The sequence below is a fragment of the Papio anubis genome, chromosome 12, assembly GCF_008728515.1.
Source record: "Papio anubis isolate 15944 chromosome 12, Panubis1.0, whole genome shotgun sequence".
In the NCBI taxonomy this organism is placed as follows: domain Eukaryota; kingdom Metazoa; phylum Chordata; class Mammalia; order Primates; family Cercopithecidae; genus Papio; species Papio anubis.
This window is the reverse complement of record NC_044987.1, coordinates 68814963-68842303: the sequence shown is the minus strand read 5'-3', so window position 1 is coordinate 68842303 and position 27341 is coordinate 68814963. Positions and strand designations below refer to the sequence as shown.

The 27341-nt window shown below is 43.6% G+C and overlaps 1 protein-coding gene across 10 annotated transcripts in view; it reads right to left on the bottom strand.

Annotated features, from left to right (window-relative positions):
- The window catches only part of ZNF143 (zinc finger protein 143), a 62915-nt gene extending 38730 nt beyond the window's left edge, over positions 1-24185 (bottom strand). For 2 of the 10 annotated variants that reach the window (XM_009186618.4, XM_021926098.2), the window contains exons 1-7: positions 23933-24185; positions 14471-14585; positions 13143-13235; positions 11891-11974; positions 11285-11368; positions 7309-7505; positions 6341-6415 (exon numbers count right to left, since the gene is read on the bottom strand). In XM_009186618.4, coding sequence (XP_009184882.2) covers positions 6341-6415; positions 7309-7505; positions 11285-11368; positions 11891-11974; positions 13143-13235; positions 14471-14585; positions 23933-24055 — 771 coding nt within the window. In that variant the 5' untranslated portion in view covers positions 24056-24185. Of the gene's footprint in view, positions 1-6340; positions 6416-7308; positions 7506-11284; positions 11369-11890; positions 11975-12065; positions 12099-13142; positions 13236-14470; positions 14590-23932 lie in introns of those variants that run through there. The other 8 variants (XM_009186620.4, XM_003910241.2, XM_009186621.1 and 5 more) reach the window with 8 other exon arrangements.
- Between the last annotated feature and the right edge of the window lie 3156 nt (positions 24186-27341).

Genomic DNA, 27341 nt, shown 5'->3' with positions numbered 1-27341 from the left:
CAAAGGAACTGGAGCTGCTGGCCTTGGCAGATGAGGGTAGATCAGAGATCTGCGAGTCCCTGACAGGACTACTGAAACCTCAAAAAACAGGGCTTGAAAAGCCCATACTAGACAGATAACCTAAGTCCTTTTAGGCTTAAACAATCTAGGAGGTGCTAGTTATACTAGCACCTAGGACCACTATATTCTAAAGAGGTGCAAATTCCAGAGGTAGATACATGACTGGAGCTAAGATTAAATTCCAAAGTGACCTCAAAAATAAAGAGGCTAACTGGCATTTACTGAGCAGTTGCATTTATGTTATGCACTGTGGTGGCTGCTTTACACATACTGTCTAATTGGCCCCCCTGGCTACCCAATGAATTCAATATTATCTATGATTTACAAATAGAAAAAAATGAGACTCAGAGGGGTTAAGTAATGTAACTTGCCCATGGCCAAAATCTAGGAAGTGAGATCTGAAGGAGTTTGGCTCTAGAGCTCAAGCTATTAACCTACCAGGTTTCAGGATGCTGTAGTCTAGTGGCACCTAACTAGCAGAGCTTCTGTAATTATAGAGTGAGAGACTCAGTAGGGCTGAGGATAAATATTGCATTATATTGTCTGGTTTAGTAGTTATAATCCCATTTACTGTAATGGCCTAATGCACATGGGAGATATAACTTACAATCTGGTATTTGTTAACTTGTATGATGTAAATAATCTATATTCTTGGGGGAGGATAAAATAAAAACAACTTGAATTTTAAAAAACGTGTTCTCTTTGAAGAAAGGAAACAATCCTAGAAGTGTGGCACCAGAGGAACTTCTAAGGAACCATGAAACACATCAGCACTGCCAGGAAGATTAAAAAACAAAAACAAGGCGGGGCACGGTGGCTCCTGCCTATAATCCTTGGGAGGCCGAGCCAGGTGGATCACGTGAGGGTAGGAGTTCAGACCAGCCTGGCCAACATGGCAAAACCTTGTTTCTACTAAAAATACAAAAATTAGCTGGGCATGGTGGTGTGAGCCTGTAATTCCTGCTACTTGGGAAGCTCAGGCATGAGAATCACTTGAACCCAGGAGGCAGAGGTTGCAGTGAGCCGAGATTGTGCCACTCTACTCCAGCCTGGGTGATAGAGCGAGACTCTTCTCATAAAAAAAAAAAAAAAAAAAAAAGGAGAGAGAGAGAGAAAACAAAAACAAAGTCGATTTCTAACAATAATTATCATCAGGCAGTAAATCTCTCACTTTTTATTTTTTACTAATCTATACTATTTGGATTTTCTAAACATAAACATGATTACTTTTATCTTTAAAAATATGTAAAATAGATATGTGTAGAGTAAGACTATGGGTCATTTTGGGTTTTCTTCTTTGTACTTTCTCTGAATTAAAAAAAAACTACTACAAATATTATCTTAAAAAATCTTTGGCCAGGTGTGGTGGCTCATGCCTGTAATCCTAGTGCTTTGGGAGGCTGAGGTGGGCAGATCACTGGAGGTCAGGAGTTCAACCAGGAGGCAGAGGCTACAGTGAGCCGAGATCAGGCCGTTGCACTCCAGCCTGGGCAACAGAGTGAGATTCCATCTCAAAAAAAAAAAAAAAACAAAAAAAACTTGCCCCTAAGACAGTCATCGATCTAATTAATAGCTTTCTTTTAGAGGTGGAAAGATAGAGACTTAGAAAAGCAGGGTTTAGGCTGGGCATGGTGACTCACGCCTGTAATCCCAGCACTTTGGGAGGCAGAGGCAGGTGGATCACTTGAGGTCAGGAGTTTGTGATCAGCCTGGCCAACATGGTGAAATACAAAAAAATTTTTTTTTATATTTCTTTAACAAAAATATAAAAAATTAGCCGGGCATGGTGGCATGTGCCTGTGATCCCAGCTACTCAGGAGGCTGAGGCAGGAGAATCAGTTAAACCCAGGAGGCAGAGGTTGCAATGAGCCGAGATCAGGCCACTGCACTCCAGCCTGGGCAACAAAGCAAGACCCTGTCTCAAAAAACAAAAACCACAAAAAACCAAAGTACTAGGTTCTCAACCTTAAATATGGTAATTAATTGTTTTAGAGAATGGTGAAGTCATGAACTTCCGATCCAGCACTAATGAAGAGAAATATAATGAGTCACAAGTGCAAGTCACATATGTAATTAAAAATTTTCTGAGCCAGGCACGGTGGCTCACGCCTGTAATCCCAGAACTTTGGGAGGCTGACGCGGCCGGATCACGAGGTCAAGAGATCGAGACCATCCTGGCCAACATGGTGAAACCCTGTATCTACTGAAAATACAAATATTAGCTATGTGTGGTGGCATGTGCCTGTAGTCCCAGCTACTTAGGAGGTTGAGGCAGGAAAATTGTTTGAACCCGGGAGGCAGAGGCTGCAGTGAGCTGAGATCATGCCACTGCACTCCAGCCTGGTGACAGAGTGAGACGCCATCTCAAAAAAAAAAAAAAAAAAACTCTGGCCACGTAAATTGGTTCACACCTATAATCCCAGGACTTTGGGACGTCAAGGCAGGAGGCTCACTTGAGCCAACACTGCACTACTACACTCCAGCCTGAGCGACAGAGCAAGACTCAGTCTCAAAAAACAAAAAAATAAATAAAATAGGGGTCAGGCGTGGTGGCTCATGCCTGTGGTCCCAGCACTTTGGGAGGCCGAATGGGCAGATCACAAGGTCAGGAGTTCGAGACCAGCCTGGCCAGCATGGTGAAACCCCATCTCTACTAAATATACAAAAAATTAGCCAGGCATGGTGGTGCATGCCTGTAGTCCCAGCTACTCGGGAGGCTGAGGCAGGAGAACTGCTTCAACTGAGCAGGCTTGAACGGAGGTTGCAGTGAGCTAAGATCGCACCACTGCACTCCAGTCTGACAGAGCAAGACTCTGTGTCAAAAAAAAAAAAATACCAGGCATGTTGGCTCAAACCTGTAATCCCAGCATTTTGGGAGGCTAAGGTGGGTTGATTGCTGGAGGTAAGGAGTTCAAGACCAGACTGGTCAACAGGAGGAAACCCCGTCTCTATTAAAAAATACAAAAATTAGCTGGGCGTGGTGGCGCACGCCTGTAATCCCAGCTACTCGGGAGGCTGAGGCAGAAGAAACATCTGAACCCGGGAGGTGGAGGTTGCAATGAGCCAAGATCACACCACTGCACTCCACCCTGGGCAAGAGAGTAAGACTCCATCTCAAAATACATAAATAAATATAATAAAATAATAAAATAAAATAAAAAATTTCTAGTAACCAACTGAAAAAAATTAAAAGAAACAGGTGAAATTAATAGTAATTATTTTGTTTAACCCAGTAAGTCCAAATTGTCATTTCGATGTTATCAATATAAGAAATTATTGATATTTTACATTCTTTTTATCGTACTACGTCTCCAAAATCTACTTACAGCACATCTCAATTTGGACTAGTCACATTTCAAGTGCCACATATGGCTAGTGGCAACCGTACTGGACATTGCAGATCTAGTCTGTAAGGAAGAGGTATAAAAGGCAAAGGAAAAGAGCTACAGTAAAAAAAAAAAAAAAGAATCCTATTCAACAGTCTTCTATTTGTCTACTGGTACCCATACCAAATGGTAATATGTCTACAGATAAAGAGTAATGGGGCTTTTTATGACATTTTGCCTCAGCAGTTCTGAATTCCTAGTTACGTTTCTGAGTTCAGAAATTTTTTTTTTTTTTTCAGACAGTCTCGCTCTGTTGCCCAGGCTGGGGTGCAGTGGTGCAATCTTGGCTCAGTGCAACCCCCACTTCCTAGGTTCAAGCGATTCTCCTGCCTCAGCTTCCCGAGTAGCTGGGATTATAGGCACACACCACCATACCCAACTAATTTTTGTATTTTTAGTAGAGATGGGGTTTCGCCATGTCGGCCAGGCTGGTCTCAGACCCCTGACCTCAGGTGATCCACCAGCCTTGGCCTCCCAAAGTGCTAGGATTACAGGCGTGAGTCACTGCACCCAGCCTTTTCTTTAAAATATTCTATTTTTTTAAAATGTAGTTGTCTGTCAGTCACCAGTAAGACAGATAACTTATTGGGCCACTCCAATACTCCAAGCCACTGACCTATAACTCCCGCATATATTTACCCTGTGTTTGCAATTTTTTTTTTGAGACAGAGTCTCAGCTTTCTGCTGCCCAGGCTGGAGTGCAGTGGCCAGACCTCAGCTCACTGCAAGCCCCGCCTCCCGGCTTTTACGCATTCTCCTGCCTCTCAGCCTCCCGAGTAGCTGGGACTACAGGCTTCGCCACCCTCAGCCTCGGCTAGTTTTTGTAGACATTTTTAGTAGAGACGGGGTTTCACCGTGTTAGCCAGGGATGGCTCGGACCTCCTGGGATCTCGTGTGGATCCTCCGCCACCTCCCAAAGTGCTGGGATTACAGGCTTGGAGCCACCGTGCCCAGCCCTGTGTTTGTATCTTAATAGAGGTTGACTTAGGTGGATTTGACATAGAACTGTACAAAAAATATTAAAGTCTCATTTTTTGGGGGGTGGGGGAGAACAGGGTCTTGCTCTGTTGCCCAGGCTGGAGTGCAGTGGCACAATCAGCTCACTATAACTTCAAACCACGGGCTCAAGGGATCCTCCTGCCCTAGCCTCCCAAATAGTTGTGACTACAAATGTGTGCCACCATGTCTTGCTAATTTTTAAATTTTTTGTACAGACGGAGTCTCACTTTGTTGCCCAGGCTGGTCTCAAACTTCTGGGTTCAAGCAATCTTCCCACCTCAGCCTCTCAAAGTATCCAGATTACAGGTGTGAGCCACCACACCCACCTTAAAGTCTCATTTCATTCACAAAATATGAATATGAATTGAGACCTGAAAATTTTGCTAAGAATCACACAGCATCAAAGCTGATGGGCTTAGTGAACTGAAAACTGTATTTATACTATTGCCACTTTGTGGCATCACTTCAGCTGGTAAACAGAAATACTGGCTATTCAGCAATGTGTAGAAGCATCATATTTCTTTTTTTTTTTTTTCTTTTTTTTTTTGAGACAGTTTCGTTCTTGCTGCCCAGGCTGGAGTGCAATAGTGCGATCTGGGCTTACTGCAACCTCTGCCTCCTGGGTTCAAGCGATTCTCCTGCCTCAGCCTCCTGAGTAGCTTGGATTATAGGCACTAGCCACCATGCCTGGCTAATTTTTTGTATTTTTAGTAGAGGCAGGGTTTCACCATGTTGGCCACGTTAGTCTCGAACTCCCGACCTCAACTCATCCATATACCTCAGCCTTCCCAAAGTGCTGGGATTACAGGCATGAGCCACCATGCCTGGCCAGAAGCATATTTCTACAAGTGATTTCAGTGATTCCTGTTATTTTATCACTTACTATTAGCATAAATGTAAAATCTTCTTGACAACCCCTAACAGTATCACACAATGTCATAAGTGGTCATGTTAATGCTCAAGGTTATAAATGTGACCCTGAGTAGCAATTTAAGGAGTTAAATATAATAAAACTCTGAAAAATGAAAAAAAAAAACACCTACTATAAAGGAACAGTCAACAAAATATTAGAGATAATTGGTGAGAAAATAAAGAGCAGCATTAAAGCAGGAATGTCCTACAATGATTGTATAAGCTCCAAGCATACCCTCCACACAAACATCCCCCCAAACACAAAAACAATTCTTGAATAACATAAGTTTTGAATTTTTGATTGTAGGAGATACCCAAGAATGTACCTGTGACTATTTTGTACATACTACAAAACTTTGAGAAGCACTGGTGCTCTAGGCTGTTAATTAGGTAAGGGGCAGCCAATGACTGGACCCAGGGTGAACATCTGAACCATGGGAAACCAGCCCATAGGCCACCTGCAGACCAGGAAGCAGTCTGGTAGAAAAAGTATAAACAGCTTTGTCCAAGATTAGCTAGGCTGGACTCTCCCTTCAGAGGTTGAAAAGGAAAATATGGAGGGAATCAGTTGGAAGGAGAAGAAATTTAAAAATACAAAAAGCAAAGCAGTGAGGATTATTTAGAAAGAATCATGATGGAGTCCCAGAAAAAGTATCCACAAATTGCCATGCCATGGGTGGGGGCAGTCAGGAAATCACCTCGTCTCCACAACTGCCTTGTCCAGAAAACTGCCTTAGAATTCAGCACACAAGTTTCAACTGGATTTCTGTGATATTTCCATTTCTTTAGTGTCATTTTGCATCCACCAATGAACACTGGGACCTCAGGCAGTTTGAGAAAGCTGCTGCCTAATACATACATTGTTTTTCTGAATTGGTGAGATTTTCCTAGAGAGGTAGTGAGTTACCTATTCTTACTTTCATCCACAGAAGGGCACAGAAATGCTAAGATAGATTTTTATATTAAAAAGTAGTTTTACATACCTGCATTTTTTTCTCTTGCTCATTTTCTCCAATCATTCCAGTACCTGTTACACTTTCACTTCCATCAATGGACACCTATAGGAATAAAATAAAGCTTTAAAACATTTTCCATTTTGATAATGGTTTAGCCTGGTTAAGTACATGGTTCAGGGAGAAGCTTGCAAAAACAACAAAAGAAAAAAAAAGTACATGGTGCTTCATTAATCATTTATTTTTGTGTATATTTGAAAATTTCCATAATAGGTTGGGCATGGTGGCTCACGCCAGTAATCCCAGCACTTTGGGAGGCTGAGGCAAGAGGATAATTTGAGCCCAGGAGTTCAAAACCAGCCTGGGCAAAAGAGCAAGACTCTGTCTCTATTTATTTTGTTTGTAAAGGGAAAAAAAAGAAAATTTCCCTAATAAAAGTGAAAACAAAAAAAAAAAACCTTTTAAGTTATATGAGAGATACATGTTCAATGCAGGGGAAAAATATCAGCCCTTTTGATATAAAACTTGAGACTTTCCTTTACTTTTCCTCATCTATAGTTACTACTTCTTAATTCATAAGCAGTTCCATTTATACTTTCTTTTATAGCTCTTCATCCTTGTATATCTTTTGGTGAATTACCTGCCACTCATTTCTCTTCTATAAGCCTTTACCCTATTCCCTTATTTTTTTTTTTCCAGTCTTTCTACACTTCACTTAAGATAAATGCTGATCTCTTCGATACTGACTGATTTTGACTTTGAATTGCTAGTGTCTTTTTCTTTTTTTAATTTCTGAATTTGAGACAGGGATCTGTGCTCAAACAATCCTCCCATCTTGGCATCCCAAAGTGCTAGGATTATAGGTGTGATATCACGCCATGCCTAGCCAAAATTGGCCAGTTTTTTTTTGATGAGGTGTACTTTTTTGTTTTGTTTTCTTTTCATGAAAAATAAAGAAGTTATATATTGGACATTCTTAACATTGTGAAATGCTGTACCTTTGCTGCATACTGTTCCAAAGCACTGATGGTGTCGGGGTCAATTGTGGCATCCCCAGTGTGCAGACCTGCCACTGTCCCATCAGCCTGAATTGCCAAGATGGTGTCAGACTGCGGGACTTGCACTGCGTGGTGGATATAAGCTGTGGTGCCATCTTCCAGCTGAACCGCCTGTAATGCACTCTGGTCATAACTATCTGAGAGAGTGGAAGAGAATGGCATTAAATTAAAGGTAAAATCTGACAAATATTTACATATTGAAAGGAAGAGAGAAATGAGCTTTTATTGAGTAGTTTACTCTGAGTACTGGACCATGTACTTTATATGTGTTATTTCATTTAATCCTCACAGTAATTCTGCAAAGCAGGTATATTTACCGCCTTCATTGTATAAATGGGAACTCAGGTTTGGAGAAGTAACATCACTTTCCTTAGGAATCAGAAAATTTAAAAAACACTAACAGGCCGGGTGCAGTGGCTCAAGCCTATAATCCCAGCACTCTGAGAGGCCGAGACGGGCAGATCACAAGGTCAGGAGATTGAGACCATCCTGGCTAACACGGTGAAACACCCGCTCTACTAAAAATAGAAAAAAAATCATCTGGGCATGGTGGCACACGCCTGTATTCCCAGCTCCTGGGGAGGCTAAGGCAGGAGAATCTCTTGAACCTGGGAAGCAGAGGTTGCAGTGAGCCAAGATTACGCCACTGCACTCCAGCCTGGGCAACAGAGCGAGAGTCCCTCTCAAAAAACAAACAAAAAAACCCACACTAACAATTAACAGTCAAAAACAATATGTAGAGAAATCAGAATTTGAACTCATGTCAGTATGACTCCACAGTCCCTCCATGGTGTTTTTCTTTTTACCCTCTAAATGTCCACACTAAGATATATCTATATCTATAATGGTATCGATATGAAATTGTGATTTTATATCGATATATATATATAGAGAGAGTGAAATAATAAATCTAGCCAGTTACAATTAACTTATGACTAAAACTTATTGATAAAGAAAAAAGTGTGCCCATGCGCGCCTATGATCCTAGCACTTTGGGAGGCCAAGCCGGGCAGATCACAAAGTTAAGAGATCAAGACCATCCTGGCCAACATGGTGAAATCTCATCTCTACTAAAAATACAAAAGAAGTAGTTGGGCATGGTGGCGCGCACCTATAGTCCCAGCTGCTCAGGAGGCTGAAGCAGGAGAATCACTTGAACCTGAGAAGTGGAGGTTGCAGTGAGCCGAGATCGTGCCACTGCACTCCAGCCTGATGACAGAGCAAGACTCTGTCGAAAGAGAGAAAGAAAGAGAAGAGAGGAAGGAAGGAGGGAGGGAGGGAGGGAAAGAGGGAGGGAGGGAGGGAGGGAGGGAGGGAGGGACGGAAGGAAGGAAGGAAGGAAGGAAGGAAGGAAGGAAGGAAGGAAGGAAGGAAGGAAGGAAGGAAGGAAGGAAGGAAGGAAGGAAGGAAGGAAGGAAGGAAGGAAGGGGTGTAGACTTTACATTTTTCCAACTGTAATTAAATTTATTTATAAATTTAAGTGTTTTAATTTTTTTAAAGATTCCTCCCTTTGGCTTCACAACAAAACAGTCTTTCTAAAATGTGTTATGTCATTCTGTAATAAAATATTCTGTAGCTGGGCGCGGTGGCTCACTCCTGTAATCCCAGCACTTTGGGAGGCTGAGGTGGGTGGATCACCTGAGGTCAGGAGTTCGAGACCAGCCTGACCAACATGGTGACACCCCATCTCTACTAAAATGCAAAAATTAGCCAGGCGTAGTGGCGGGTGCCTGTAATCTCAGCTACTTGGGAGGCTGAGGCCAGAGAATCACTTGAAACCAGGAGGCGGAGGTTGCAGTGAGCCGAGATTGCGCCCCTGCACTCCAGCCTGGCAACAGAGTGAGACTCTCTCAAAAAAATAAATAAAATAAAATAAAATAAAATAAAATATTCTCTAAAGTAGTAACAATAGGTAACATTTGTTGAGCATTTAGTATGTGACAAACACAGTTCTAAGTGCTTTACATGTTTGTGCATTCTGCCCTCACAACAACCCTACATATGATATGGACACGTACTATAATCCTCATTTTACAGATGATGAAACTAAAGAACAGAGAAGTAATCTGCTTAACGTCACACAACTAAAAAAAAAACAAAACAGTGGTTTTGAATCTACATAGTCTGGCTGCAGAGCTGTACTCATCATTCCTACACATTCCACCTCAAAACTCTGAACTTCCCTTAAACAAATGTAATAAGCATTAACGTTTTGTTGTATTTGCTTCAAATATTTTTGAAACTGTATACTTAGTTTCAATTAAACACAGTAGGCAAAGGACCTTGCTTTTAAAATTTTATATATATGTGTGTATATATATATATGTTGGTTGTTTTTTTTTTAATTTTTGAGACAGAGTCTCACTTTGTTGCACAGGCTGGAGTGCAGTGGCACGATTTCGACTACACTGCAACCTCCTTCTGGGTACAAGCGATTCTCCTGCCACAGCCTCCTGAGTAGCCAGAATTAAAGGCATGCGCCACCACACCCGGCTAATTTTTGTATTTTTAGTAGAGACAGGGTTTTGCCATGTTGGCCAGGCTAGTCTCGAACCGCTGACCTCAGGTGATCCGCCTGCGTCGGCCTCCCAAAGTGCTAGGATTACAGGCATGAACTACCGTGTCCAGCTAAAAAATTCTATTTAAGAGGAAGAAACAGGTTAGGCAAAGTGGTTCATGTATATGACCCCAGTGCTTTGGGAAGTTGGAGCAGGAGGACTTCTTGAGGCCAGGAGTTCAAGACTAGCTTGAAGCCACAGAGCAAGACCCTATATTTAACAAAAAAAATTTAATCAGAAAATAAAAATTAAAATATTAGCTGGCTGTGGTGACACACACGTATAGTCCTAGATGCTCACGAGGCTGAGGCAGGAAAGTCCCTTGAGCCCAGGAATTCAAGGCTGTAGTGAGCTATGATCGTGCCACTGCTCTCTAGCCTAACAGAGTAAGATCTTATCTCTAAAATACAGAAATAAATAAAATATGAAGTTAACCATTTCAATGTTACATCGTGATTTTATTTCTTAGTCTTTTTAAAAAGTAGCCAAGGCTGCATTTAAAATATGAAATTAAGGCTGAGTGCAGTAGCTAACGCCTATAATCCCAGCACTTTGGGAGGCTGGCTTGAGGTCAGGAGTTTGAGATTAGCCTGGCAACACAGTAAGACCCTATCTCTACAAAAAATGAAAAAATTAGCCGGGAGTGGCGGCGTGCACCTGTAGTCCCAGCTATTCAGGAGGCTGAGGTGGGAGGATCCCTGAGCCTAGGAGTTTGAGCCTGCAGTGAGCTGTGCTTGCGCCACCACACTCCAGCCTGGCAACAGAGTGAGACCTTGTCTTTTAAAAAAAAAGCCACCCGAAAAAAACAAAATGTGGCCTCTACTTTAAGTATTCCAGGGACCGGCCGGGCGCGGTGGCTCAAGCCTGTAATCCCAGCACTTTGGGAGGCCGAGACGGGCGAATCACAAGGTCAGGAGATCGAGACCATCCTGGCTAACCCGGTGAAACCCCGTCTCTACTAAAAAGTACAAAAAACCAGCCGGGCGAGGTGGCGGGCGCCTGTAGTCCCAGCTACTCGGGAGGCTGAGGCAGGAGAATGGCGTAAACCCGGGAGGCGGAGCTTGCAGTGAGCCGAGATCCGGCCACTGCACTCCAACCTGGGCAACAGAGCGAGACTCCATCTCAAAAAAAAAAAAAAAAAAGTATTCCAGGGACCAATCATTTAGTTTGCTGTTCCAACTTGTCACTAGACATCTCAAATTGTAGGAAAATTTTTCCTTAAATCATGCCACCTTGTACTTTAATGAAGAAATACAATTCTTTCCTATGACAACACTTCAGAAGCTAAACGCAGGTCTTCTTTCCCCCTACACTCTCACTTCTCCCTTATTTTATTCGTACTTTCAAAGTTATTTTACCTTTGGAGGTGTGGTGAATAAATGCTGTGGTACCATCTTCTAACTGCACTGCTTGACCATCCTCTAGACGCAAACTGTCCCCTGCTCAAGAACAATGCTTACATTTAGATCTCATGTTTTCTAGCACATTCCAATTAACTCACTTAGCAACAAGAGTCAATAAACCATTAACACATTATAACAATCTATATTTGCTTCATGAGTCTTCGAACATTTAAGTAAGTTCAGCAAAGCTTCTCTGAGTCAGTGTTTAAAGGTAAAAAGATATTAGAATATTGGTTTTAGGAATATATACCAGTATTAAAGAGAGTTGAAAGAAGGGGAAAAATGAAGAAAATGAGAGACATGTACGATTCAACTCAAAAAACAGAAACATTCACTTAGGACTGTTACTCAGTCTCCACAGTGCAGTCCAGTAACTTCTTTTCCATTATCTTTAAGAGAAAGTCTTGGTTAAGATCCACTCTGTGGCATCTATAATCTCCCTTTACAGAAGGAGGACTTGAGATCGAGCCCAAGTTTAGGTAGTAAGAGGGAGCTGCAGGCAGCAAATACTAAAAGCTGAGAATTAAAATGGTTTCCTGTGCTGTTATCTTAAATACTTACTACTTTTAGGTATGGGTACATGTTGAACATAGGCAGCAGAACCATCTTCCAACTGAATGACCTGGCCATCTATGAGTTTTCCATCTAGAACAAAAGATTCAAGACAATAAATTGGCACAAACAAAAATTTTAAACTTTATACAATTTCAAAATGATATCAACTATAAAAACATACACAACTTAAGCTCGTGTTCATCTTGATTCTTCCCTCAACGTTCTGAGGCAATTCAATAACACATCCAGTGATCCTACAGAAAGCAGAAAATCCTCCCTCAGCCATCCTTCCTCCCCTGCAATTTTCAATTAGATGAGGTCAAGAGGAAGAGTGGCTCATCACAGCAAGCTACATGAGTTCGACTGCTATATAGGTATTTTCAGAGTCACTTAGAATCAGTGACCATGACCGGGGGGAGCTGAAGCTGGGAAGACAGACAGATATGTCAGTGTATGTGAGGTCAGTTGTCATTCTCATCCCTGAGGGCTAAAAGATCCTTGTTTATGTATGCATGTGTTCAGTAGGTTTCCATAAAAACAAAGAGTTTTTGAGGACTTGGCTGTTTCCTAGAGCAAAGCAAACACTAGTTCAGAGACAATGTTAGATAAGCAAGACCAAATGTCTTTTTTTTTCTGAGACAGAGTTTTGCTCTTGTTGCCCAGGCCAGAGTGCAATGGTATGATCTCGGCTCACTGCAACCTCTGCCTCCTGGGTTCAAGCGACTCTCCTGCCTCAGCCTCCTGAGTAGCTGGGATTACAGGCATGCACCACCATGCCCAGCTAATTTTGTATTTTTAGTAGAGACAGGGTTTCTCCATGTTGGTCAGGCTGGTCTCGAACTTCCGACCTCAGGTGATCTGCCCGCCTCAGCCTCCCAAAGTGTTGGGATTACAGGCATGAGCCACCGTGTCCAGCCCCAAATGTCTTTACTCTTACACATATTTGGTAAAAATATGAAATAATGACCTGAAGTAAAGAAGCAAGAAAGGTCTTACTAGAAAATAGTCCAGACATACTCCTTGCTCTCCTCTCCCCCACTAATTTTGATATCCCAGGGTATCTTCCAAGTATCTCAAGGGACGACCCCAAATTATATTAAAAAAAAAAAAAAGGAATTAAACTGAAATGACTTAAAATTATCATGTGCAATACAACATCTTTAGGAGAGATAGGAAAGGTGGGATAGCTTCTAGGTGCTCCAACTCACAGGTCATAAATCACTGGTGTTAACCAATCAGCCATATGTGAGGCACATACCTTTAGAATTGTGTTGTATGTAAGCAGTAGAACCATCTGCAAGTGTTACTGCTTGCAAGCTTACGCCTTCCATATTTTCTAAGTTGTCACCATCTATTACAAAAAAAAAAATCAGTATTTTCTTTAGACAGCTAGCATATGGACACGCTAATTTTTTTAAAAAATAAAGATCAGAAAAAAGGTAGATTGCTTAACTCAGACTCAAAATGAGATTTAGTGGCCAGGTGTGGTGGCTCACGCCTGTAATCACAGCACTTTGGAGAGACGGGTGGATCACAAGGTCAGAAGTTTGGGACCAGCCTGGCCAATGTGGTGAAACCCTATCTCTAATAAAATACAAAAATTAGCCGGGCACGGTGGTGCGCGCCTGTAGTCCCAGCTACTTGGGAGGCTGAGGCAGAAGAATTGCTTGAACCCAGGAGGCAGATGTTGCAGTGAGCTGAGATTGTGCCACTGCACTCCAGCCTGGGCGACAGAGCCAGATTTCGCCTCAAAAAAAAAAAAAAAAAAGTGAGATTTAGTACTTACCAAAAAAATAGGCTGGGAACAAAAGGCTCATGCCTGTAATCCCAGCACTTTTGGAGGCTGAGGTGGGTGGATGGCTTGAGTCCAGGAGTTCGAGACTAGTCTGGGCAACATGGTGAAACCATGTCTCTACTAAAAATAAAATAATTAGCTGGGCACGCTAGTGCATGCCTGTAGTCTCAGCTACTTGGGAGGCTGAGGTGACAGGATGTCTTAAGCCCAGGAGGCAGAGGTTGCAGTGAGCCGAGATTGTGCCACTGCACTCCAGCCTGGGCGACAAGGCGAGACCTTGTCTCAAAAAAAAAAAAAAGAAAAAGAAAAAAAAAATTACGTGCCCTACTGTACCCACACCAAGGTAAAAAATACACATAGAGGCCGGGCGCAGTGGCTCATGCCTGTAATCCCAGCACTTTGGGAGGCTGAGGCAGGTTGATTACCTGAGGTCAGGAGTTTGAGAACAGCCTGGCCAATGTGGTGAAACCCTGTCTCTACTAAAAATACAAAAATTAGCTGGCGTAATGGTGCGTGCCTATAATCCCAGCTACTCAGGAGGCTGAGGCAGGAGAATCGCTTGAACTTGGGAGGCAAAGGTTGCAGTGAGCCGACATCGCGCCACTGCACTGCAGCCTGGGCAACAAGAGTAAAACTCTGTCCCGTTTCAAAAAAAAAAAAACCCTCATAGAAAGACCTAGGTTTATATATATTGTTTTCTGCTAAATCAGGAACTAGGAAGTTGTAAATTTTCATTTTCTTTTAAGATAAATGATATTTTCAAACTCATCCCTTCAAACACAACTGCTCACCTGCCACTGTGACTGCCTCTGTCAAGCACAGGGTAACATGCTGAGCCTCCATCCCTCCTCCAGGAAACTCTGTCATTCCCTGAGAATCTCGATTTATTTGGGCTAACAACATCTTCTACCTTGAAGAAAAATAAAGACACTTGGGAACAAAGAATGATACATATGAAATGAAAGTTACAAAGAATATTTGTGAATCACAAAAAACTGCTGAGGATGTAATGGTGTTGGAAATAAGGTAAAATTTCACTCAATATGTAGGGTAAGAGTATTAGCCCGAAGTCCAAGGCATGCATCTCATAATTCAACAATTCAAACTGATGGGCACAATCTTTTATCAGTGTGCTCAGCAACTTAGAAGCGCACTGACAAATTGTACCCATCAGTTTTGTATGATCTCTAAAATTCCCATAATTTGACTCCTTTGGGTTTAGCATTGTTGAAGATTCCCACTTACAATGTGTCAGCATATTTTGTTGACTTAATCTTCAGAAATCTACCCCGAATCTGGCTACCTCTCACAACCTTCACCATTATTTCCCTGATCCAAGCCACAACCAGTCTCTTATCTGCATTACTGTTAACAGCATCCTAACTTATTTCCCTGCTTCTCCATTAGCCTCCTACACTCTTCTTTTGACACAGCAGTCAGTGTCCTTTGAAGGGAAAAGTGAGCTCATGTCCCTCTTCTCCTCAAAACCTTCCGAGGACTCCTCATCAGAGTAAAATCCCCAAATCCTTACACTGACCAATGAGGCTAATGATCTTGCCCCTCATTTCTACTACTCACCATCTCATTCACTCCACTTCAGCTACAGTGGCATCCCTGCTTTTCCTCAAGCATACTGGATGTTCTGCTGCCTTAAGACATGTTCATTTGAGTTTCCTTCTGCCTGAAACATTTTCCCCAGTATCTTCAGTATTTATTCCCTCACCTCTTCAAGTCTTTGCTCAAATGGAATGAGAGCTTCTCTGTCCATCCCATTTCAAACTGTACCTCCCAACTGCTCAATCACGGTAAACCCCATCCTTTTTTTCCCCTCCATATTTCTGCACAGTCCTTATTATTTGACAAATTACATGTATTTACTTATTTAGTTTATCTATTTCCCCTTCCATGAGAATGGACAGAGATTTTTTTTTTGTTTGCTCACTGCTGACTCTAGTGCCTAAAAAGTGCTTGGCCCATAGTAGAAGTACAATAGGTATTGAATAAGTGGATGAATGGGCAACTCTTCTACGAATCACCAACACAACCTCCTTCTTCCCTTCTACTTCCAGGTCTCCTTACCTCTGTGGACCTTGGCTTACCTCAAACAGTAGCTAGGATAATTTAGCTGCCTTGGGCCAGGGAACTGAACCAGATGTCTTGAGGATGACCTTTCCAGGTCAGGATGGGCGCGGTGGCTCACGCCTGTAACCCCAGCACTTCGGGAGGCCCAGGTGGGTGGATCGCCTGAGATCAGGAGTTCGAGGCTAGCCTGGCCAACATGGTGAAACCCTGTCTCTACTAAAACTACAAAAAAACATTAGCTGAGCATGGTGGTGCAAGCCTGTAATCCTAAGCTACTCAGGAGGCTGAGGCAGGAGAATCGCTTGAACCCAGGAGGCGGAGGTTGCAGTGAGCTGAGATCGTGCCATTGCACTCCAGTCTGGGCTACAAGAGTGAAACTCCGTCTCAAAAAATAAATAAGTAAATAAATAAATAAATAAAAGAGCAATACACAGATAGTAGTAATAATTTGTAATTCATTTTACGTTTAGGATTGTTTGAAGAAATTTGTCTTGGAAATACTATGAACTGTACCCTCATTAGACCAAAAGTGGGAACTACTGTTCATATACACAAAAAGGTATCAGTGCTATGATAAAAGTCAGTCAAGGCTGGGCGCAGTGGCTCACACCTGAATTCACAGCACTTTGAAAGGCCAAGGCAGATGGATCACCTGAGGTCAGGAGTTTGAGACTAGCCTGGCCAACATGGTGAAACCCTGTCTCTACTAAAAATACAAAAAAATTAGCTGGATGTGGTGGCACGCACACTTAAAGAAAAAAAATAAAAAGTTAAAGGGTGACCTTTTAGGTACAAAAGGATCCATAATCTATAACTGTTCATAGAACAAGATGAAACGTCATTTCCTTGGCACCTCCAAAGGCTGACAGAGAAAACTCAAAGTAACACCAGTACCCTACTGTTAAGACCCGTGGGCTGCGTGCAGCAGCTCGCACCTGTAATCCCAGCACTTTGGGAGGCCAGGGTGGATGGATCACCTGAGGTCAGGAGTTCAACACCAGCCTGATGAACAAGGTGAAACCCCGTCACTATCAAAAATACAAAAATTAGCCGGGCGTGGTAGTGCACGCCTGTAATCCCAGCTACTTGGAAGGCTGAGGCAGGAGAACTGCCTGAACCCGGGAGGCAGAGGTTGCAGTGAGCCGAGATCACAACACTGCACTCCAGGCTGGGCAACAGGAACGAAACTCCGTCTCGGGGCGTGGGGGAGGTAAAAAAGAAAAAGACCCCTGCTGAGTATAAAATTAGCATAGGCTAATTTTCAGTCACAAAAAGACAAATACTGCATTACTCCACTTTTTTTTTTTTTGAGACAGCGTCTCACTGTAGCCAAAGCTAGAACGCAATGGCGTGATCTCAGCTCACTGCAACCTCCACCTCCCAGGTTCAAGCGATTCTCATGCCTCAGCCTCTCAAGTAGCTAGGATTACAGGTGTGTGCCACCACACCTGGCTCGTTTTTGTATTTTTAGTAGAGGTGGGGTTTCACCATATTGGCCAGGCTGGTGTCAAACTTCTGACCTCAAGTGATCTGCATGCCTCAGCCTCCCAAAGTACTGGGATTACAAGAGTGAGCCACTGCGCCCAGAAAATATATGATATATATTTGAGAGTCGAGTCTCACTGTCACCCATGCTGGACTGCAGTGGCAGGACCCTGCAACCTCAAATTCTTGGGCTCATGTAATCCTCTTGCCTCAGCCTCCTGAGTAGCTGGGATTATAGAAATAAGCCACACCTAGTGTTGAGTTATATTTAAATATAGCCAGAGTCTAAGCATGTTCCATTAAATAAACATCATTTAGTGAAGTAAAAAGTAATTAGAATGTGCTGGCAAATGAGACAAAGTTCTCACAGACTCCATAAGATGCTAAGGGTTAAAGTATGGGGAAAGAGTTTATACTGCCAATTTTAATTGGGGCAGTAGAATATCCTACTGGATGGGTGAAATGTTGAAACTTGAAGGCTTTGTGCAGTTCCAGGACTATTCCAAAACTGAATATATGAAACTGACTGGCAGGTAGGTACAGCCTGATACCTTTGAAGTGACAACAGAGATAGGGCCTGCTAGGCTTAAAGCTAAAAATACCTGACAGAAAAGAGCTGAGAGCAGAGACAAGAATTTAGAAATGAACATCTAGGTCTAGTCATCAGGTATGCCCAGTTTGGTGATGGTTTGATCTTAACTGAACCACTGATGTGCAAAAGAACAAAAAACACTTCTCTTAAACTTCGTAAACTGGTGTTACAGGCGCACACCACCATGCCCAGCTAATTTTTTGTATTTTTAGTAGAGAAGGGTTTTCACCATGCTGGCCAGGCTGGTCTTGAACTCCTGACCTCACGATCCACCCACCTTAGCTTCCCAAAGTGCATGAGCCATTGCACCAGCCAGCCATGAGTTTTACTCTTCAAAATTTTTGTTGTCGGGCATGGTGGCTCACACCTATAATTCCAGCACTTTGGGTGGGTGAGGCTGGTGGATCACCTGAAGTCAGGAGTTTGAGAACGGCCTGGCCAACATGGCAAAACCCTGTCTCTACTAAAAATACAAGAAAATCAGCCGGGTATGGTGATGGGTGCCTATAATCCCAGCTACTCTGGGGGCTGAGGCAGGAGAATCACTTGAACCCAGGGGGTGGAGGCAGCAGTGAACCAAGATCGTGCCACTGCACTCCAGCCTGAGCAACAGAGTGAAACTCTATCTCGAAAAAAAAAAAAAACTTCTTTTTCATCCTCTCACTTAAGAGTATTACCCTATTGTAATATTTAAAAGTATTACAGTAATCTGTCTGCGCCATGTTCTCATCGTTTCAGTCTAGTAACACTGTCAGCTATTTTATTGTGTTTTGTAGACCACTAAAATTTTCCTTGCAGGCTGGGCATGGTGGCTCACACCTGTAATTGCAGCACCTGGGAAGGCTAAGGAGGGAAGACGGCTTGAGGCCAGGAGTTCAAGACCAGCCCGGGCAACACAGTGAAACCCTGTCTCTACTGAAAAAAGAAAAAAATTAGGCCAAGCATGGTAGCTCACGTCTGTAATCCCAGCACTTTGGGAGGCTGAGGTGGGTGGATCACCTGAGGTAAGGAGTTCGAGACCAGCCTGGCCAACTAGGTGAAACCCTGTCTCTACTAAAAATACAAAAATTAGCCAAGTGTGGTGGTGGGTGTCTGTAATCCCAGCTACTCAGGAGGCTAAGGAAGAAGAATCACTTGAACCTGGGAGTTGGAGGCTGCAGTGAGCCGAGATCTACCACTGCACTCCAGCCTGGGCGAACTCCATCTCAAAAAAAAAAAAAAAAAAAAAAAATTTACCAGACATAGTGGCTTGGACCTGTAATACCAAGCTACTTGGCAGGCTAAGGAGGAGGGAGGATCACTTGGGCCTGGGAGGTACAGGCTGCACTGAGCTGTGATTGTGCCACTGCACTCCTGCCTGGGAAACAGAGAGAAATCCTCCCAAAAGCAAAAAAACAAAAAACAAAAAAAACACTTTTCCTTGCACACAATATTGTAATATAAATTTAAAACTTAATAAGTCCTTTCGGAGGCCAAGACGGGCAGATCACGAGGTCAGGAGATCAAGACCATCCTGGCTAACATGGTGAAACCCTGTCTCTACAAAAAATACAAAAAAAAAAAAAAAAAAAAAAAATTAGCCAGGCGTGGTGGCAGGCATCTGTAGTCTCAGCTACTCGGGAGGCTGAGACAGGAGAATGATGTGAACCTGGGAGGGGGAGCTCGCAGTGAGCCGAGATCATGCCACTGCACTCCAGCCTGGGCGACAGAGTGAGACTCCATCTCAGAAAAAATAAATAAATAAATAAAGATAAGTCCCAGCCAGGCACAGTGGCTCACAAGGTCAGGAGTTCAAGACCAGCCTGGCCAACATGCTGAAACCCTGTCTCTACTAAAATTAAAAAAACATAGCTGGGGGTGCTGGTGCATGTCTGTAATCCCAGCTACTTGGGAGGCTGAGGCAGGGGAATCATTCGAACCCGGGAGGTGGAGGTTGCAGTGAGCTGAGATCATACCACTGAACCCCAGCCTGGGTGACAGAGTAAGACCCCGTCTCAAAACAAATAAAATAAATAAAATAATAAGTCCCAATAGCTTAACAAATCAAACATTTTCATTTTTCCTGGTTTTATTCTCTAGCCTTGCTAGCCACACACATACATAATTTTTACAGCATAATTATCATACAGATAACATTTTGTATTCAGCTTTTTTCATTTCTATAAATTTTCCTAAGTTGTCAAAAATTGATCACTTTTAACTCACATTTAACAAATTAGTTACCCTTACAGGCCATTTAGTATTTTTTTTTTTTTTTTTTGAGACGGAGTCTCCCTCTGTCCCCCAGGCTGGAGCACAGCGACGCGATCTTGTCTAACTGCAACCTCAGCCTCCCGGGTTCAAGCAATTCCCCTGCCTCAGCCTCCTGAGTGGCTGGGATTACAGGTGACCACCACCACGCCCAGCTAATTTTTTGTATTTTTTTAGTAGAGATGAGATTTCACCATGTTGGTCAGGCCGGTCTTGAACTCCTGACCTTGTGATCCACCCGTCTTGGCCTCCCAAAGTCCTGGGATTACAGGCATGAGCATTATTCTTATTATGTAATTAACACGAACCATTTATTGATTGATTGATTGCTTGATTGACTGAGACAGATCTTGCTCTGTCCCCCAGGCTGGAGTGCAGTAGTGCAATCTCAGTTCACTGCAACCTCCGCCTCCTGGGTTCAAGCGATTCTTCTGCTTCAGCCTCCCGAGTAGCTGGAATTACAGGCATGGACCACCATGCTCAGCTAAGTTTTATATTTTTAGTAGAGACAGGGTTTTGCCATGTTGGCCAGGTTGGTCTCAAATTCCTGACCTCAGGTGATCCACCCATCTCAGCCTCCCAAAGTACTGGGATTATAGGCGTGAACCACCGCGCCCGGCCTACAAACATTTTTTTAAAAATTAGCTGGGCATGGTGGTGTGCACTTGTAGTCCTAGCTACTCAGGAGTCTGAGGTGGGAGGATGGCTTGTGCCAGGGAGGTTGAGGCTACAGTGAGCTGAGATCATGCCACTGCACTCTAGTCTGGGTGAGAGTGAGACCCTGTCTCTTAAAAAAAATTGATTTTTAAAAAAATATCTATACACAAATACACACACACACACACACGGCATCCCTAAATGAAACATGTAGGCATTTAAAAGAATGAGATCTATCTATTTGAAACAGTGAGAAACATGTCCAAGACACATGGTAAGTGGGAAAAAGCAGGTTGCAGAAGAGCAGATACCATATGATTGCATTCATGTTTTTAAAAATGTATATAGATATCTGTATATGCTTGCATGAACATTTAAAAATTCAGTGCTTACCTTCCAGAAATGGAACTATGCTATGAAGGTGGAGTGGTTTTTTATTTTAAAAATAAAACCATGTAGTAGAGGCACAGTTCAATACAGTCATGCTATATTTCTGTGAAGAACACAATGAGCCCTTACTTCACAGCAACATCCCAACACACAGGAAAGGACTATGAACATTTTGCAAACCATGTATCTGATAAGGGATTTCTAGCTAGAGCGTATAAAGTACTCTCACAACCCAGTCATAATAAGATGAATAATTCAACTTTAAAATCGGTAAAGGATCCAAACAGACATTTCTCCAATGATTATAAATGATCACTAGGCATAGAAAAAATGCTCAACATTATTAACCGTCAGGGAAATGCAAATCAAACCTACAAAAGACACCATTTCATTCACACTAGAAAAATATAATCAAAAAGACTAATGATAGCAAGTGTTAGTAAGGATGTGGAGAAACTGGAACCTTTACACATTGCTGGTAGGAATGTAAAGGTGGTGCAGCCACATTGAAAAAGTTTTAGAGTACCTCAAGAAGTTTAACAGAGTTACTATATGACCCAGCAATTCTATTCCTAGGTATTCTACTCTCAAGAGAAATGAAAACCTATGTCCACACGAAAACTTTTGTACAAATGTTCATAGCATTATGCATAATAGCCAAAGGGTGGAAACAACCCAAATGTCCATCAACAGCGAATGGATAAGTAAAATGTACTATGTTCACACAATGAAATATTATTTGGCAATAAAAAGAAAGTATTGATACGTTATAACATAAATGATCCTGGACAAGACTACATACTACATGATTCCATTTATGTGAAATATCCAGAATAGGCAAATATGCAAACTAGTAGTGGGGTGGGACAACTGAGAGGAAATGGGGAGTAACTGCTAACGGGTATAGCTTCTTTTGAGGGTGATGAATATGTTGTAAAATTGATTGTAGTGATGGTTGCGCAACTCTGAATATGTTAAAATTCAACTTTATTTTTGAGATGGAGTTTCACTCTTGTTGTCCACGCTGGATTGCAATGGTGCAACCTTGGCTCACTGCAACTTCCGCCTCCTGGGTTCAAGCGATTCTCCTGCCTCAGTCTCCCGAGCAGCTGGGATATAGGCACCTGCCACCGCACCCAGCTAATTTTTGTATTTTTCGTAGAGAAGGGGGTTTCACCACGTCGGCCAGGCTGGTCTCAAACTCCTTACCTCAGGTGATCCACCCGCCTCGGCCTCCCCAAGTGCTGGGATTACAGGTGTGAGCCCCCACGCCCAGGCTAAAATTAAACTAATTATAACTTGTTTTTTTTCCTTTTTGAGACAGGTCTCTCTGTCACCCAGACAGGAGTACAGTGGCACAATCATGGCTCACTGTAGCCTGGAACTCCTGGGTTCAAGTGATCCCCTCACCTCTGCCTCCAAGAACCTGGGACTACAGGCACACGCTGATCTGACTTAAAAAAAATGGGTTTTTTGTAGAAACGGGGGAGGGCCGTTTCCCTATGCTGCCCAGGCCTAATTACACATTTTAAATGGGTGAACTGTAAGGTATGTGAATTACATCAATAAAGCTATTTTAAAAAAATAAAGGGGGGGCTTCTGTAAAGGAAAAAAAAGACACTCAAATATCTGCAGACAGCTGACCGCTCACAGAATTTCCAAATAGTGGACACTGACAAAAAAAAATTTCCAAACAGTCAAAATACGCAGGATAAAATTAGCGATGCATGTTATGGGTGCTTTTGAGTGATCTCCTTGTCACGTATTTTCTTACTAAATGTAAATTTGATTTACATACTCAGCAAGAAAAAACATTAAATACTGCACCGTTTTCTGTCAACTACAGGAAAACATAAGTATCTTCTGATAAGATTCAGGACAAAGCCGACCACAATCTTGAACCTACAATTTCTCCCCACATCCTCACACTTGATTACACCAGCTGATTTAGACACTTCCAAGGCAAAGGCTGACGTTGACTTTAAACAAATAAATGGGCTGGCGATGGTATTCTTCTTTCCTCTTTTTAACTTCGTTATTATGGGGGAAAAAATGTCAAAAGCAAAAGGGGAAGGAATAAAAACTGGTTCACGTTCCACAATAATATGTTTCAAAGCGACTTATAAGGATTTGCTCACTCTTTTGGCCAAAACTGGAGAAAAGGACGATAAAATTGTAAATTTCTAATATTCGATGTTAGACCTCAGTAACCTATTTTTTTTTTTTTTAATAAAAGAAAGGGTGTCGGGGAAACAATCTGCCCACGATATGGATGGGAGGGAACCGCTACGTGCGATCGGCAGGCGGGGTGCTGGGAGGGCCTGGGCCAGCCCTGTCCTCGGCGCCACCGCTGCGGCCTGGTGCCGCCCGTGGGCCCGGCGTCCCAGGCGGCGGAACTCTGCCTCCGCGGCGCCTGGGGACTCGCTCCGCGCGGAGGTCAGGCCGAGAAACGCGGCCAAGGTTCCCGAGGGCTCCACCCTCCCCTCTTTCACTCCCTCCCGTTGGCGGTCCCCTGAGGGAAACAGGCGGGGCGTATCGCTCAGAGATGATTTGGGGGGGTTGAGTCCTCAGCGAGAAAAGCTCCGCCGCCTAGAGTGGCGGCCGCGGGTTATTAATAAACTCCGCTTCTGCCCAGACGCCGCTACTGCGGCCGGCCCATAGAATCGGCAAGGCCTGCGGCGGAGGCTGAGCAACGGGAGCCGGAGCCCGGGCCCAAGCGGGCCCGCGCCGCCGCGCTGAGGGCGGCGGCCGGGCGGAGAATAATGCACACTGGGTAAAAACACATTTATATACGAACCTCCGAGAAAATTTTCCAACAATTCCTTCGTCCGACCACCATGCACCAGGACAGGAAACAGCCGTCCGGCCCCCAGGCCCCGCAACCCGCATAGTGTGTCTGAGGCCCGCCCCCAGCTTCCATTGGGCTGTCATTACATCACTCACAGGATGCTTCCGGTTTTCCATTGGCCCACGTTTAGTCGACGCAAAAGAAAACCGCCCTAGCCGCGCCCCCTCATCTGACGTCAGCCAAGCCTGACTTTACAGCCCGCCCCTGAGTGGCTCGCGCAAAGTGCAGAGTCAAAACTCCTGTGTCTGACTGGTTGACAGAACCGCTCATCCCAGACGGACACCGCCTCACTGACTAGTGAGTTACACCGATTCTGGGGCCCCAGCGGGAGGCGCCATTTTGTAGCGAGGGAGGGAGGCTGGTCCTTGTGATTACCCGGGAGGGAGAAGGGGTGACGAGCGCCATTTTCCCCACAGGGGCGAGGAGTCGGCCTTGGTTCTCCCGGTGGGCTTGCCGGAGTGCGTTCTGCAGACCAGAAGGGCTTTGCCTAGCGATTGCTGAATGCTGAATAGCAGCCCGCTGGGAGGGAAGTCGAAGGGAGGAATAGGACAGAATGAGAGACCTGACCTTTCCCTGGAGGCTCTCAGTGCCGGCCGAGGCCCTTGGTCTTGGTCTGGGGCTCTGCATTCCCGAGAGCTGCTGTATGCCGGGGATTGGCTTCCAAGCCTGTCTGAGCTTCTCCAGTCGCCGGGGCATCGCCATGCGGTGGGAGGGTGAGCCTTCCTCTCCTGCTGAAATTCTGGCGGCTTGGCAACTGGCTGGGGGGTCTTGGATTGCGCTGGGAGACACCACGGATGCTTTGTGCTTTCACGTAGTTTCGGTTTAAAATTTGAAGGCATCAGAAATGGTGTCGCTACGGTCTTTTGTATGTTCTTGTGTCGCGAACTAATAAAGGAAATTCAAAAGGATGGGAAAAGCATTCAGTCTGGTTCCCTAAAGTTACTAAGAATGGGTACAACTTAATTGTGTCCGTTGTGGTAATGCTTCTTGTAGCTCTCAACCCAGCCCTTTCTAAACCGTTGGATATACTTACTAGTCAGTTCCGAAGGCACTCAGTACAAATTTGCTTTGGCGCACCCGGCCGACTAAAGATGAGGTGGGTGTATTAGACTCAAAATGTCTTAAGTTGGCCAGGCCAGGGTTAGAATTGAGCTACCAAGAGAATGAGAGGCTACCCTGTTGTGAAAGATTTAGATCCCGCTTAGAAAAACAGAAATCTGGATGATGTTCAACTTAATGTCTTGCATTTCAGACGATTATCGAATGGACGGGGATAAATAAAAAAGATGTTAAAGATAGCCCTCTAAGTGTGGATAGTAAATGTTTTGATTTACAATTAAGTCTACTTTGAGGTGCGGACCCTAACCAACGGATAGTTGAGTAATGGCGGCCTAGACGCCATTCTAAAGAAAATAGGACTTTAAGCTTTGTTAGAACACATATTCTGTTAATAAAGAAGTTTAAATCCGTCCGGATTACTTTTTTTTTTTTTTTTTTTGAGACGGAGTCTCGCCCTGTCGCCCAGACTGGAATGCAGTGGCATCCCGCCCGGCCTGGATTGCTTTTTAAGCCGTTAAAATAAAAGTGTCACATATACAAAATGGATTAGGTGGCCGGGCGCGGAGGCTCACGCCTGTAATCCCAGCACTTTGGGAGGCCGAGGCAGGCGGATCACAAGGTCGGGAGATCAAGACCATCCTGGATAACGCAGTGAAACCCCGTCTCTACTAAAAATACAAAAAATTAGCCGGGCGTGGTGGCGGGCGCCTGTAGTCCCAGCTACTCGGGAGACTGAGGCGTGAACCCGGGAGGCGGAGCTTGCAGTGAGCTGAGATTGCGTCACTGCACTCCATCCTGGGCAACAGAGCAAGACTTCGTCTCAAAAAAAAAAAAAAAGGATTAGGTTATTTTTAACGGGAGGATTTTGCTCAGTTAAATCAGTCTCCTACCCAGTGGATACATTCTCTGTTACAGAGAAGTACAGAGCTCAGCTGAAAAACAAACGGTTTTAATTTATACTTTCGATTCCTTCCACATGTTTCTGTGTTTTCTAATCAGAAGGGTTTTTTAACCAATCAGAATATTTTTATGCAGTTCCACTAAGTCCCATGCCTGTAGACTACTCACTCAAGCACTGTAATACAGAATCTCAAGAATTTTTAAATCGCCCTCTTATTGTAGATAACAGTTACAGGACATCTTTGTGTCCCTGGAAATTACTGAGTGGTTGTAAAAATTGAATCGCGGTGATGGTGGTGGTGGATAGGATGCTGTAATTCTAACTGGATTCAGAGAGAAACCTAATTCTGATTTGTCACAGGTAATGGAACCTTGTATTAATAGTATTTACCAGTGACTATAGAACAGAGTTCAAATGTACATAGTATTCAAAGAGCCATTCATAAGCTTAAAATGTTCTCCAATTCATCTCCCTTCCTTTCTATCATGTTACATGCGGTCAAATTAATGGCTTGAAAATGTTTCCCTGTCAATCAGTATTAGTCCAGGCTCTTAAATACAGAAATTAAATAATTTCCCCAACTTCCTAAATAAGAGGTAACTTATTTCTAGCCCCCTTCAAAAACTCTTAAGATCATATTTTCTAAAACACTTCTTTCAGTAACTCAAAACTTACCGGAGAATTGGTTGGTTTGGCATATTTATACCATGCTATAAGCATTAAAGTAGTATATATGTTTACTATACATATATAGAAATTATATATGATATATATTTCCTATATATATAGAAAAAAGATAAACGATGAGTTAAGGTTAAAAGCAATTATTTCAGGCTGGATACGGTGGCTCACACCTGTAATCCCAGCACTTTGGGAAGCCGAGGTGGGCTGATCACGAGGTCGAGAGTTTGAGACCAGCGTGATCAACGTGGTGAAACCCTGTCTCTACTAAAAGTACAAAAATTAGCCAGGCGTGGTGGAGGACGCCTGTAATCCCAGCTACTCAGCAGGCTGAGGCAGGAGAATGGCTTGAACCTCGGAGGCGGAGGTTGCAGTGAGCCAAGATAGCACCACTGCACTCCAGCCTGGGTGACACAGTGAGAATCGATCTGAAAAAAAAAAAAAGGCCGGGTGCGGTGGTTCACGCCTGTAATGCCAGCATTTTGGGAGGCCAAGGAGGGTAGATCACCTGAGGTCAGAAGTTCATGACCAGCCTGGTCAACATGGTGAAACCCCATCTCTACTAAATATACAAAAATTAGCGGGGCGTGGTAGCAGGTGCCTGTAATCCCAGCTACTCGGGAGGCTGAGGCAGCACAGTCGCTTGAACCCGGGAGGCGGAGGTTGCAGTGAGCCGAGATCGCGCCATTGTGCTCCAACCTGGGCAACAACAGCGAA